Genomic DNA, 15558 nt, shown 5'->3' with positions numbered 1-15558 from the left:
ATAAAACAAATGTATAAAATATTCTATTCATAACGGATATGTATTTATATATACTGATTTATTTTTAATATATATAAGATATTTAGTTTCAAATTTTTTAAAATTGTATCATTGCTAAATATCTTCAAAAGACTCGGTCACATCAAACAGACAAATGTAATGTTTATAGTCGATGCATATGTGATCAATCTTAATACTTAATATCATTCAAAATATCTCACTCTCTAAATTGCCCTAGATTATAATTAATTTATTTCTCTACTATTATATAGATTAGGTCAGTTTAAAAGACTAAAACAATGTAAATTTTCAGGATATTTGCATAACAGAAAGGCTATAGAAAGGTTATGAATACTCGTGAGTGGTTGTTTACTGCGCAGGCTCGCGTTACGCATTTCCGGATATCAGGCAAATACGAACAGACTTATCATCTCGTTAAAAAACAAGGTAAAAAATAATAAACAGGTATATATAAATTCCTTAAGGCCATTGCGCGTACAAAAATTTTAGTCGTCAAGGCCATTGCACGTACAAAAATTTTAGTCGTAATCGTAAAGCCGTAAGCAAATCGTCCAATCATAGAGAAGAATTATCATAACGTAATAAGAATGCTTGACTGTGATTGGACGATTTGCTTAGGCCCGTTCTACAATAGGTGTCGTAAGACGTAAGAATTGACCAATCACAGTTGAATTCGAGAAGAATAATGGACTGTGATTGGTCAATTCTTACGACTTACGACTTACGACACCTATTGTAGAACGGGCCTTACGGCCTTACGATAGAAAAAATAGAAAAAATATTAGGAATAGGAATAAATATTAAGCATTAGGCCTACTGCACAATATAAAAGTATAGAAATTAAGAACAGAGAATAAAAATATCCATGCATCAACAGAAGCAGATAGATATTAGGGGATAACAATAGATATTCTTTGCTTCTATTGATTAATATCGATATATATATATATATATATATATATAGACGAAGCATTCCTATACTTTTACTGTAGCAGCGAGTGAAGCTGGAAATTGGCAGAATACGACAGAGTGAGACTAGTTGTTTTGACACTCTTCTTTCTCACTCTATCTTTTGGCTGTCATGACAGTATACTTGACAGCTAGAGGGCGGCCATATTCTCTTCTGGGCTGCGTTCGGAAACGTCACCCGAGTGCATTCCCTCTCTGTCTATATCACTGAGAGAGAAATGATATAGAAAGAGAGGGAATGCACTCAATGACGTTTCCGAACGCAACCCTGTACGATAGAGTGAGAAAGAAAAGTGTCAAAACAACTATCTCACTCTGTCGTATTCTGCCAATTTCCGGCTTCACTCCGCAGATAGAATACTTCGTCTATATATATGTCATTGATGAATATTTTCTATTTTCTGTTCCTATTGCTTGTACTTTTGTATTGTGCAGGAAGCTTAATGCTTAATATTTATTCCTATTCCTAATATTTTTCCTATTGTGCGCAGGGCCTTACAATAACAATATTTATTCATCTTTAATTATTTAATTATATATGACATATAATTATCGCTCATCGCTTGTCGCGTCTTCTAATTCTAGTGATTTGTTTCAGGGTGGTTTAGTGACAAAGTCCGTTTTCGCGACGCTTAGGAAGAAACCGCGGTGCACACATCCGCATGCGCGATCGAGAACGCGCACCCAACCACACAAATCCCGGGACAGTAGAATACTATAGAAAAATTTCCCAGTAAAGAAAGAGAATTGTTAGTGGAAAAGTCGTGTGAGAGGCGAGTAAGTAAATAAAGGACCGTGCGGAATATATATACACGATATATATATTCGACACCCGTTTGGGACGTGTGATATGCACACGAGCTCCGTGAAAATTCGATCGTCGACGAGAATCGGACTCGAGGAGAAACGCGCGCGAGAGAGAGAGCGACAGGCGCGTTTTGTTGGGAGCTGTCTCGCGATTAAGGATTAAGGTTAAACGCGAACACAGGGTAATATGCCCCGAATTTCGGGCTACTTCGAACCAACCCCTCTGGCGGACGGTTCGTAGAATCTCGAGTGACGTTCGCAGCAGCAAACAGCAGTTTTCGTTTCTGTCGTCGTCATCGTCATCATCGCCGTCGTCCGTGTCGATCACGCTCATAAGTGTGCTTATTGCATTTACATAAATGGAAAGCTGAATCGCGCCGCGTCGTCGCGTATATATCGAGTTCGCACGATCATCCCTCGGAGAATGTCGCGAGGGACACAGAGATAGATGCTCGCTAGAAAGAGATAGAGAGAGATTGGCAACAAAGATTGAGACGAAGAATCTCACCTCTCTCACGTAAAAGAGAGAGAGAGAGAGGGAGAGGACGCGAGCAGTACATAGTAGCGATCCATCTCTGTCGCTCTTGCCGCGTCGACACCGTTCGCGGTCTCCCTCTCTCCCTATCACCTACTCGCTACCATCCCTCCCTCTGTCATCCTCGTTTCTGCGTCTGTCCCTCTCAACCACCCGCTCTCTCTCTCTCTCTCTCTCTATCCCGTCCTCCGTCCCCCTCGCTTCCCTCCCCCCGTCTACCCCCTTGAGATTCGCGTCGTGAGAGACCGTCGTCCTTGCGTATACGCTCGCGGCCAAGAAGGTACCCGAGAGAGGCGGAATTTACGTGTCATGCCCCACCACGCCGGCCATCCGCGACAGATTTTCGCGTAGGTCTCTCTGTTATGGCGTAGCCAGTAGAATCGTCTCACTCGCACCCGTTTGACGTTTCTCGCTGGGTCTCGCGGACGCCAACAACAGCTGTTTCGCCCGATCGTCGCCCTCTCGATTCGCGTTTCTGTCGTGTACGAGACGGAGAGAGAGAAAGGGAGGAGAGGGAGACGCGCGCGCGCGCGCGCGAGAGAGAGAGAGAGAGAGAGACGGTGACCCTATCCCTGTAAATCTGTAATACCGTGTGTGTTCGCGGAAATATTTTTTTCCCCCCATCGTGGTCTGCAACCTCAACGTCTTCGCAGGAGAGCGAATTCTTGGGCGAGGACAAGTCATCGTTGCGTCGTGCGTAGGGCGTCGCGCGAGATTCACTTCTTGTGTGTGTAATTGCGCGAGAATTCCGGTACGTCTCCTTTGTTCGCTTCACCTTTCTCGCTTCGTTCTGTCTCTATTTTTCTCGCGCGTTCTCCTTTTCTCCCTTTCGCTCTCCAATCTGACAGCTCCTGTCAAAACGGAGCCCGTGGCGACCTGTCATCGCCCTCTTATCGCCGTTTCGTATTATTGTGCTTCTTTTTTACATTTTACTTCTCCATCTTCCTTCATCTCGCTCGAGCGAGATACCTGTTTTGAATCAAAACGAGAAGAGTGTAATTGACGGAGTGCTCGAACTGCTTGAAACGGAGGAGAGACTTCGGGGTTTGATTTAATAAAGTGATTCGCTCCGTTCGCGTACATCTCCTATCTTTTGCGTCGCGAGAAAAAGTACCGTACTCGTGTCCACGTTTACGTTACGTTTCTCGTCCCCCACGAGCGACAGCAACAGTTCGCGTTGAGATGTTTAGGTTGTCGCGCGACGCGTGGCATGCAAATCGAATCGAAACGTCAATCGCCGAATATTCTGCGATAATGGGATAAAAACGCGTCCTCTCCGCGATTATCTCCTCGATATGTGTACGATCGGCGACTTAAATATACAGTTCGATAGTTGTGACAACTTGCGGATGCGACATTCTGTTTCAGATCGAAAAGAGGTTCCAGAGTATAAAAAGGAAGTGAGCACTGTCAATTATACTTAAAAACCAGGGAAGTGACGACTTTGCATGTAAGTAAGATATAAAAGAATTTGACAAATGTACAATTGTATAGTATTTGATAGAAGTCGTAGCTTTCAAATTGATTAACATAATTAAATATCAATATATGTTTATTTATATTTCTCTTTCCAACCTCAGGAGGTACTATCTTTTGTTTACAGACTTTGGCACTTAGATAAATATTTGTGTTTTGCGTCTGTTATCTGGTGACATTTACGAGATCGGCAACAAAGATGTCAGTATTGAATCAAAGTGGAGAAGATGCAGTGGAATGTCCTCTATGTATGGAACCATTAGAGGTGGACGATCTGAATTTCTTCCCCTGCACCTGTGGGTATCAAATATGCCGTTTTTGTTGGCACAGAATTCGTACCGACGAGAACGGTTTGTGTCCCGCATGTCGGAAGGCCTACTCTGAAAATCCGGCTGATTTTAAACCCCTTACTAAGGAAGAAATAGCAAGGTATTTAGAAGTAATTTTATTATTTATATTAATGTTATCATATATATTGTATTTTAATTCAAAAGTGCAACGATTTTATTTCAAATTCACGTCTCTCCTGCTCTGTTTTTTAGATTGAAAGCTGAAAAGAGATTAAAGGATCAACAACGGAAGCAGAAAGTTACAGAAAATCGGAAACATCTAGCAAATGTGAGAGTAGTACAAAAAAATTTAGTGTTTGTAGTAGGATTACCAATGCGACTGGCAGATGCAGACGTGAGTATATTTTTGATAAGTTACCTCTCTGTACAACTAATATTGATAACACATAGATCTCTGCCAACATCGTCTTTAAGAGAAAAAATAAATAAATAAAAAGATGATCTATAATACTTTGCATGCTTTAGGTTTTAAAGAAACACGAATATTTTGGAAAATTTGGGAAGATACACAAAGTCGTAATTAACCAGAGTACTTCCTACGCAGGGTCTCAAGGCCCCAGTGCTTCGGCTTATGTTACTTATCAAGTGAGTTATTTTACCTTTTTCTTTTTTTAAGTGATATTTAAATTCTGACTCTTATTTCTGCTTTTATGGATACTTGTAAACGAAACGATAACTTTTTGTACATTATTCAGCGTCAAGAAGATGCGCTACGTGCTATAGAGGCTGTGAATAACATTGTTGTGGATGGTCGGACAATAAAAACATCATTGGGAACGACAAAGTACTGTTCGCATTTTATGCGTAACCAAGCCTGTCCGAAGCCAGATTGCATGTACCTGCACGATCTTGGGGACCAGGAGGCATCGTTTACGAAAGAAGAGATGCATCAAGGGAAACATCAAGAGTATGAACGCAAGCTGGTGCAATCGTTACATGCACATGTATCTTTGGTGCAACGGTATAAAGTTTATTTAGACATAACAAAATTACGTGATTTCGTGAAACTATTTTAGATACATGAGAATCTAATTTAATTTTTGTAATTTGCAATAATCTTTGTATGCATAGGAAACCGACACCATCACCACCTGTAACAGGCAGTATTGTTAGGGAAAGCGGAACTGTAAACTCATCACAAACTAAAGAGGCGTGGCCTTCGTTACAGCCGGGACAAACAAATAGTGAGTCTTTCTAAATAATCCACAAAAATAGCAAATGCATTCTTAAAGTATAAATATTGCTAAAAAAAAGAAAGATAAAAAAGGCGAAAATAATCAGTTCGTAAATGAAAAAGTTTGTAAGGAATTTAAATACTATATACATATATTAATATTCTGTTTTTAGGCACACAAACCAATTGTAAAGAAGTATCATCATCTGTGCAAACAACTTCGCAACATAACAATATAACGAGTGGAAGTGGAACGGTCGTTCAACAGAGTCATATATCCTCCGGGGTGGCTACGCATCAACAGAATAACAATAATAAGGGTGAAAATGGCGTGGGTGTACGACGGGGTAAAAGTAACAGCGAAAGCAAGGCGCAGGCAGCTCGAAACAAACATAAAAATAGTCAAAACAAGGAAAAACATGGTAGCCGTACGACGTCGCGGTCCGAATCGAATTCAATCAACACACAGAGTAGTTCACAGTCACAAATTACCGGGCAGAAGGATGTTAGAAACTTTTCCGCTGATACGAACAGTGAAATATTACAAAAATTAGGTAACAAGTGTAAAATGGAACACCAGCAACAGCCACAGTCGCAACAAATTAGCAAAACATCAAAATTAGTTCAATCACAGTCTCACGAGATTAAAGTAAATGGTACGTTACAAAATGGGGAACGCCGGCATTCGGATAGTGAAACAGATCAGCAGCGCGAAGGTAGCACGCCAGCGAGTACCATCTCGAGCACGGAAGACTCAAATGTAAATCACCAAACCGAACATTTGGCCGAATCGAGCGAGGAAAACAGTACTGCTGCTATTTTGGGTGAGTTACTTACGATGATGATTATCGTGATTATTTCTATATGTATTCTTTTTACGGACAAACAATAATTGTACAAAACGATAAAAATGTTTTTTAATTAGATACTATAAAAGGAAGAAAAGAACGGAAACGAATTTCATTAATATAACTTGTGATTGCAAGGAATGTGTTGCGTTATATGTTTGGCGATAGATAATTATTTTTGGATTATGAAATATTTTAATATTATATTAATATATAAATATATATATATATATTATATAAAAAAAAATATATATATTATGAAATATATATTAATATAATAATATATATTATTATATTATATATATAATAATATATAATATTATATTATATATATAATAATATATAATATAACAATAATATTATTATATGAGAGAATTATCTTTGTTGTGTAATCAATTTATGTTCAGACATGAATAAACAGTTCATATTATGTTAACAAAGCACATACATATAAAATATTATATTTTTTTATTAAAATTTATTATTCTAATTAAAAAACATTTGGAAATATCTATTATGTGTGATATTACTTTACTAGGAAACAATTCTACATCTTTATTTGACAATAAAATGTATATCTGAATTGTGATTTTCTATCTTTCTCTTTATGCTTTTCAAATTATCATTTTGAAATCAGAGGCAATTTTATGTTAATAACATATTAATGTATCCAAATTTCAACTTAATCATCTTTTAATAATACAATGTCAATAATAATCTCCATTGAGTTATGAAGAATTACAATTTAGTAAAAATATGTCTACCTATTCTCTTTGCGTTAAATATATATCGTATTGTTTGAATGCAAACAAATAATGATAAACAGTTTTAAATTATGTATAGTATACCAAAGTGTTTTATAATTATATTTGAATACTGTAGAATAATATCAAACAGTTATTGATATATGCCAAAATAAAGAGAATGCTTGAAAAACAGTGATAGCCGTTTTTTTTTGTGTTTTTTGTGTTTTATTCTTAATTTTACACTTAATTTTATTTTTAAGTTACAGTGAAATAAGTATTTGTATAAACATTAATTGTTTGATGTATTAATATAATTATTTAATGATTAACATGTTATGTTTCCAAATTATTTGAACACTATTTTTATCTTATGATGATATACTTTCATTTGGGTATTTTTATTATTATAAGAATATACATAAGAATGTAAATAATTTATAATATTTGTTTAGATGCGCTTATTGCATATCTTTTGTTAAAAGAAATAGTTTGAATAACTGTTTATTCTGGCATTATATAAGAGTATAGAAATGATGTTGATTACGCGTCGTGTAGTGTAGAGATTTTTGCGCATCATCTGTAGGTTCATCGCCAGCTAGCACAAATTCATCACAAGGTGCCAATCCACCACCACCACCAGGATTACACAATGGATCTCAAATGCAACTCAACCATCGGTCAATCTTTCAGCCGGACAATAACAGTTTTTTCAGTTCAAACACGTTCCAAAAAATATCAACCACCACTTCAATGCTACCTAATTCTCTTGCAGGCATGTATACTACTTCTTCATACATGTATACTTCTTTTGTGTTATTTTCAAGAAAAATATTGAAATTTGGTGGAGATAATTTTAGAATTAATTTCAGTTCATTCTCATATTCTGCGCATATTTATACAATACTGCAGCTAGCGGAAGAAATTGTCAATCAATTGAATTTTATTCAATGTGTAGCAAACACAAATCTGGATTGGACGAGTACAGGAGTGGCTTCGATACCCGACTCTTTACCTTCAGTTCATTCTAGCGAAGATTGGCAAGCGGCTTTCGGCTTTCAACCTGAATCGTCTCGAACGAATCATCTAATACCAAAATCCAGCCCACCTGAATCGCCGAGCGTAACATTTAATTCCGAAGGTTTTGTTGATGAAGAGGTTTACATAAATGCACCGTACACCACTACACTCACGGAATCATCATCTGATACCTTCACGCCTAACTTACTTGTAAATTCCGCATCTAAATTTATGGCAGACTTTCAACAAAATTCACTACAACAAAGGCTTAATATGCAGGTGAATAAAATGATGATAAAATTTTCAAATTGTATGTTTAAAAAATAACACGAGATATCTTTTATGTATGCTTTTTTTACCGAAGAGAAATATGATTCAGCGCTACTATACATACTAATATTACATATGCAATTTTTAAGGTGCAGCAGAATCAAGAAAATTGTGAATATATAAAACAAAACGGCCATGCTACACTGGAAGAAGTTCGAAATCATCGTGATGCAGGGTCAGACGTGAAAGCGGACGACGATTTAGGTTTCGATCCTTTCCACGAGACACAGAAGGCACTAGCCGAACTTATGGAAAATGAAATGCAGATACAACAGCAGAGGATATACCAACAGCAGCAACAACAGAGAGAACGAGAGGAGCAAACTAGGGTGCAGCATCAACAAACTCTCGCGAGCCTTGGTCAGCAACACTTTCCACAAGTAAATATCTCGTTTAACATATTATTATGTGTCTCGAAAATTGCATGTTGATGGGCTTCTCATTTTTTAAACAGTACTATTAATAATACATAATACATAAATACATTGTGTGATAAAATGTTCGGGCAAATGTTTTAGAAAAGTGTCCTATACACTAATAATATAAATTTACTACATTGGATAATATATACGTACAAATATTAAGTAAAATTTATGGAAACAAATACTATTTTTAGGTTGCGCACATAGCACACTTGCAGCAACAAGCTCAGCACTTGCAAAATCTTCAAGTGCTTCAATCGCATTCCCTTCTGTCTCGTCTTCCACAAAATCTGTTACAAAGCGGCGCGCAGAGCCCTGCACAGAGCACCGTGACGACCAACAGTTTAGGACAACGTAGTCGCCTTCCGCCACCGGGTTTCCTTGGTTCCACGCCAAATCACATGAACTCATTTGGTCTCGGTATACCACGTCCAGCACCAACGAATAGCGCCCTCTCTGGTTAGTGTTTCTCCAATTTTTCCAGGCATCAGGAATCATTGTGCACAGTGCGTGAAGTTTACATACGTACACGATAATCTATCGTAATCATAAACGAAGATAAGTTGTATCCGCGATCTATCCGTGAATTTCCATGATATAATTTTACGAAAATTTACATACGAATTTATTTGGGTAGTAAAGTGACTCACGAAAAGTGCAAATTATATCTGTAGATTAAGATTGACGGAGTGTCGCTATTTATTGATTTATTGAGTTCAGTATTATGTTTGCAGGTGCGCAACCACCCCAACAGAGTGCATATCTTCCCAATGGAAATCCGCTTCTCAACACACAAAGTAATTTTTTCATCTTCATCTTTCAAATATTTGAGAATATTTTACGTATATCTCGTATCCTTAATACTCGATCGATTTATGATAGATATTGGCAAGTGCACGAGCGATGCGGTCTACACTCTGAAAGATTGGTGTGAAATTAACAATCAACAACAACAGCAGCAATTTCACCATCAAGCTTTGCACCAGAAAGGATGGAACAATTTCGGACCTATTGCAGATTGGACATCGATCGATCCGGCTATAGTTACCTCGTCTAGACCTCTTCCATTCCAAACTACCAGCACATGGCAGTTTCCTCACATTCATCCATCTCACACTGTAGCTCATAATGCGCAACAGGTATAGAATTTTGTCTATTTAAATTATATTTTTGCCTTTCGAATTTATCATCTATCGTAATTGCGAATATTGAACAGTGCGCTAGTAGTTGCAAATATAAAAAAAAATTGCATTTCACGTACGCAGGAACAGAACGCATCTGCTCAGCATTGGGCGATGCAACCACCTCCTGGGTTCGCTGCACCCACGACTGCAGGACAATTAAGTAATCCACAGCCGAGTGCGACCGCACAACCACATACTAAACTCATCTCTGCAGGATCAGAAATCGAAAGTAAGTTGATCGCGATCAAGCTTCGTGCAAACTAAAAGAAAGTTCCTTTATAATTGCATCGTATCGCGAGATATACAGAGCGTCTATATTGCAGACCTATAAGTCTTATGTGAGGCGAACGAGTTGAGACGTCGTAATGTTTCCGGACATGGCAAGATCAAATCCAGCAAATGAAAGAAAGAAAAAAAAAACGACAGTCGCTAATGTACGTTTTCCTAACACTCTTCTATATCTCAACGTTTTATTTTAAACCTCCATTTATTTGTGCGAGTATTTATTCGAATAAAATATCAGAATAATATGAGTTAATGCGTACTCCCACAATGTAAGCAAAGATTATCAATATACATTTCTTTCACGATATTTATCACTATTATCTGAGTTATAACAAAATTTATCATATTTAAAGTCTCTGATTTTATCATTATAAGGAAAGTTCATGTAGGATCTGAGGTATTAAACAAATGAATTATGATTAAGAAATTAAGGAATGATCACAATATTTTGCAACTGCATTTCCTCTTTCTGAATTTTTACACACACATACACATATTATTATGATGAATATTATTGAGATATTATTTACTTTACAACATATAAAATAGAACAATATATCTGTTTAAAAAAGATTGAAGAAATAAAAAAATAATTAGAAAGATGGAAAAATGCAAATATAATGAAATTTCCATTGTTTAATATGGTATCTGTCATTTAAAAAAATGTTTTAAATTAAAAATTTTATTTTATATTTAAAAGTTCTATTGTATAAACAAACATTGTTATATTTGTATCGCTATCTAATACAATCGAGCTTTTCTATTTTAAGATTATTGGAACCGCACTTTTATTTTGAGATTATTCCTTAATCTGTGTTCTTTTATTCTCACACAAGGGGTATAGTGCAGAATCAAAATATTTTATCTTTTGTTCACTTTCTCATTTTAATATGGTCATATAATAAACGTAAGAAGACTAAAATATTTATAGCAGTACAAGAGAAAAATCTCAATTGAAAGAAAAACAGCTAATTTGGAAAAAGAAATTCTTAAAATAGAAAAAATAATCGGTTATAATATGCGATACTACGCGTTATTCTATACATTTTTTTGCTATTTTATAATCTTGAGTCACTTTATTGTATTAAAATGATTGATATATGCTTTATCCAGTGATTTTGAAAAACTAAAATCCTTTTATCATTGGCACTGTTACGATGATTAATGTCATGTTGCAGTAAAAACAAGCATGGAATTTTATTATCTTTGCATATAACTTTTCCATGAATGCATCGACGCATTGTGATATTTTTTTTTAGCAGAGACTCGCTATTAAAAAACGAAGAAAAGTTAGCTTAGGATCTGCCAAAACTTACAATTAGTTTTGATGATTATTTTAATGAGATGCTTTCAGTGAATCTTGAATTAAATATCCAGATCGTACAGATTATTTAACAAAAATTATTTTTTTCCGTACTAACTAAAAAACAATTGCGATATCAATAAGGCTATCAATGTGTTGTTGATGTTGACGGGAAACTACAAAGACGGCTGTCCGAAACAAATTAACAACTCAACAATGTATTTTATTTACGTATGTAAAACGAGATAGAAAGGAAGAAACAAGCGGAATATACATATATTAACACACAATGTATGATGAACAATAAACGAGAAACGTCTGAACGATGTACCACGATGTACATATGACGCGAATTATACGTTGAATGAGAGTTATTCCCAGCAGGTAATATTGATATATCTGCTGTTTTAATGATGAATAACACGAAGAAAGGAACGTCACATATAATACAAGAGAATGAGAGAATGAGATAATAAAAAATTATAATTATAAAATTTAATTCAGTATAAGGTAATCGAGAAATATACGATAATGCGCAATGAAAAATCCTTCAGAGTTCTCATCTTTTTACCTATTATCATGTATTTCACATATAAACCTTTTTCCATCTACTAATCAATTGATTCCCATAGTTTTTTTTTTTATTCTCTTTGTCTCACTATGTATTTACAATTAAATTATACAGCGATACTAAGCATTTCTGATGTAATTATTTCAATAAGTCATGTTTTTTTTTTTTTAAGTCAGCTTATTAAGACTCCTGGGTGCTCACCGCAACCATATTGGATTGTGACGTCAGAGGCGAGCAAGCACACGCTGAAAATTCTTAGATGCCATTTTTTAATGAAAAGATATTTCGATTAAACAGCACTTCAGATGGCTTTAGCACACTCTTAAAAACCCCCAAAAACTATCCTTTTCCCTTTATAATCAATCAACATCTGTAAAATGATCGAGATATGAGACTTCGACATCCGGAATGACTGCACATGTGCAAAGACCAGACGGACTGGGCTTCATATTACATTTTACAGCTGTTGATTGATTATAAAGGGAAAAGGATAGTTTTCGGGGTTTTTTAAGAGTGTGCTAAAGCCATCTGAAGTGCTGTTTCATCGAAATATTTTTTTATTTCGAAATGGCATCTAAGAAATTTTAGCGTGTGTTTTCTCGCCTCTGACGTCACGATTTCGACATGGTCGGAAAGGAGCCAGGAGCCTTAAATTGTCAGTAAATTATAAAGGTAGAGAATTATAATGCAATATACGCATATATTAGACTGCGTATATTTAAACTGTAATATATTATTAATGCGTAATAATTATAGAGATATTTAAAATTGTCTCTTTTATAAAACGTAACATTTAATTTTTGAAACAAGTTATATATCTATTGATTATTATTAACTTTGTGTATCTACAACACAATTAATATATCCATATTTCATTCTGCGTTATATTTTCTTTAGCAAGCATGCATGATGTATAGGGTGTTCCAGAATCATCAGAGGTAATTTAATTTGTGACACCCTATATATACATTGATGCGATAACCTATCGAGATATATCGATTGATAAAATTGCGAGTTGCGAGACGCAGAATCGAAGGCTCAGGTACTAATTTGGTTATGTTTTGTTGCGAGATTGAACAAGGTTAAGTTTGTAATACGAATCTCCATAGAAATTTTCAGAATTATCGTTCAACGATAGTCTGGCAGTACGTTTATAAAATTACGTCGTTTCGTTAAAATTACAAGACTTTGCGTAATAGTTAAAACTTTCAAATAATTATAATGGAGGAGATGCAAAAGAAGCTTCAGACTGAAGCTGACACATTAAGACAGATTCATAAAGGTAAAGAGATATTTGTGCTTTCTTTTTTTTTTTTTTTAATTCTATAGATTATTTTGCCTTTATTTTTATACGTAATATCAATTCGCATTTGTAGAATACAACAAAGTGCTGAATCAAAGGCGACAGTTGGATGGACAGTTGAACGAGAACACTATGGTAAAGGAAGAATTGGAGATCCTAAAGGAAGAAAACGATGTATTCAAGTTAATAGGGCCTGTGCTTGTGAAACAAGATCTGTACGAGGCTAAACAGAATGTCGACAAGCGTATCGATTACATTAAAGCTGAATTGTAAGTTTTGTCCATCAGAATTAAATTTTTTTTCTATTTGCCTTCAGATTTATTAATAAAGACGATTTTCCCAGGAATCGTGTGGATGGATCGATGTCTACCTTAGACAAGAAACTGGACACGCAAAAAGATATAATAGACAAATTACAAAGTGCGTTCCAGCAAGCTCAAATTAAATCCTCGATAAACCAATCAAAATCATAATGTCGTACAAACGTCAGCTTTACGGTCTTATCAGTTGTATAATTAATATATAATTATAAGCATTTAAATAACATTGTTATGTGTTAGCAAAGTTGCTATATATGATAGCGACTTGTTTCTCATTTTATTCATTTGTGCTTCTACAGAGCAATTGTTGAACAAGTCTTTTATGTCATGAGCGTTTTAAAAAAAATCGCAATTCATATAAATTGAAGATTATATATGAACTCTGCAGAATATTCCTCCTTTAAAATCATGCATTCTTGTATCGATTAATAAAGTGACATTATTTTATGATAAGGATATATTGACAACAATTATATAATTTTCTTGTTCTGATAGAATTCATGTAAACAATTTTTGTTTAAAATTAATTGTAACTTGTAAAGTTGAGCGAAACTATGAATAAGAAATACATTGTCTTAGAAATTGTCTTACGTTATCGAATATCAACATTGAAATGGCCCGCCAAATGACGTCAAATGCGCTTATCAACATGGCGGCGTAAAGTGCCGCCTGTCTTGAAAGCAATTCAAGAATTATCAGATAGATACTCATTTTCATTGATATTCGTATTGATAAGTTTTTTTTATACTTAAAGTGAATAACGCGTAAGAGAAAAATGCTATTAACGTTGAAGCCAGACCACAAGAAGCACGTCTTGTTTCTTGCCGAACAATCGCCGCCAGGTATACAAGTATATTCTACCTATATGTTGATGAACGAAACTTGTTTTCACAGAGGCATTTTCTAAGATAAAAGTGTCTTCTTTGCAGTATTGCAGGATTTTTGCAAATTAGCTCTAGATTATCTGCAAAAGGGTCCGAATGTTAAGGTATACAACGCTGCCGCTCGTAAGTTGTTTAATTGTCACAACTGTCAAAACGATATAGGTACATGTATGTACACAATTGTTGTAAAAGTATATTCTTATTTCAGAGAAGTTAAATGTCGAGTTAGATGCAATCAAGAATTCAGTGGAGGGTTTGGTCAATCTCTTGCTAGAAAGCTGCAAACACAAGGTAAAATCCTGTTGTACTAGATCCTAGATCCTATTAGAATCCTAAGCATACAGCATTGCGTAGTACATTGAAAGTTTTTACAGTTAAATGCGGAGGATTTTCGAGATTCTGTGATCGCTTTAGGTTTCACGGAAGAGAAGGAGGCAATACTTAGTAAATTATATAGCGTTAAAAAAGATGAGATCTTGAATGCCTTAGAAGAGATTGGATTTAAATTGCCTGGATATCATGACATGGAATGGAGATTTGAAGTGCAGGTAACAAAATTTTTTATATTTTATCTTGCTTTTTCTTTTCGTTTTAATCTTTAAATTAAATTACTTTATAATTGTCTTGTAGACTGCGTCAAGATCTCTCTTGAAGCAAGTTGCGCCACTCATCACTCTAGATTTATCACTGAAAAATCCCGACAATTCCGACGAAATCGAACACGTCTTGCTACAAACTGATCCTACTAATTTGCTTCATATGACTCAAGAGCTGGAGGAAGCGCTACAAGAAAGTCGTAGCTTACATATTCGGAGGATTTCAAGGGCAGTAAAATGAGGCTTCCTGTGATTTGTATAATTACATTTAGTGCAATAAATATATAATATAATATATAAACGTGAGAATGCATTTAAGATTATAGACAATTTATAAGAAGTATTATATAAGTTTAAGTTCAATTATCTAAATCATATTTATGATCGGCATCCATCAAGTTTCATTTCAGTCAGATT

General features: G+C 35.3%; 3 protein-coding genes across 10 annotated transcripts; all 3 read left to right on the top strand.

Moving 5' to 3' along the window:
• The first annotated feature begins 319 nt into the window (after positions 1-319).
• On the top strand, positions 320-12013 carry Cnot4 (CCR4-NOT transcription complex subunit 4). 8 transcript variants are annotated; one of them, XM_083031793.1, is made up of 17 exons: positions 320-447; positions 1589-1767; positions 3701-3782; positions 3936-4237; positions 4351-4492; positions 4624-4743; positions 4854-5119; positions 5230-5342; positions 5506-6156; positions 7510-7698; positions 7882-8222; positions 8369-8653; positions 8890-9154; positions 9430-9492; positions 9578-9834; positions 9961-10108; positions 10203-12013. In XM_083031793.1, the coding sequence occupies exons 4-17, from the start codon at positions 4008-4010 to the stop codon at positions 10208-10210; spliced, it is 3078 nt and encodes a 1025-aa protein (XP_082887919.1). In that variant the 5' UTR covers positions 320-447; positions 1589-1767; positions 3701-3782; positions 3936-4007; the 3' UTR covers positions 10211-12013. The 8 variants fall into 8 exon arrangements, with proteins under 8 accessions (XP_082887919.1, XP_082887918.1, XP_082887912.1 ...); XM_083031792.1 differs by having other exon boundaries at positions 8363-8653; XM_083031786.1 differs by lacking the exon at positions 10203-12013 and having other exon boundaries at positions 8363-8653; positions 9961-10143.
• Positions 12014-13077: 1064 nt separating this feature from the next.
• On the top strand, positions 13078-14117 carry Pfdn6 (prefoldin 6). Its single transcript, XM_083031784.1, has 3 exons — positions 13078-13320; positions 13415-13610; positions 13685-14117. The coding sequence occupies exons 1-3, from the start codon at positions 13260-13262 to the stop codon at positions 13812-13814; spliced, it is 387 nt and encodes a 128-aa protein (XP_082887910.1). The 5' UTR covers positions 13078-13259; the 3' UTR covers positions 13815-14117.
• A 169-nt stretch (positions 14118-14286) lies between these two features.
• Positions 14287-15382, top strand: LOC145932661 (COMM domain-containing protein 2-like). The gene is made up of 5 exons (XM_083031783.1): positions 14287-14503; positions 14591-14668; positions 14754-14836; positions 14920-15093; positions 15176-15382. Exons 1-5 carry the CDS (start codon positions 14437-14439, stop codon positions 15380-15382), a joined length of 609 nt encoding a protein of 202 aa, XP_082887909.1. The 5' UTR covers positions 14287-14436.
• The last annotated feature ends 176 nt before the right edge of the window (positions 15383-15558 follow it).

Source organism: Prenolepis imparis, unplaced genomic scaffold (assembly GCF_030444845.1).
Source record: "Prenolepis imparis isolate NDT839.2.m4 unplaced genomic scaffold, iyPreImpa1.0 SCAF_2, whole genome shotgun sequence".
Taxonomy (NCBI): Eukaryota; Metazoa; Arthropoda; class Insecta; order Hymenoptera; family Formicidae; genus Prenolepis; species Prenolepis imparis.
Note: the sequence above shows the minus strand (reverse complement) of the source record. Positions and strands in the feature narration are given on the sequence as shown.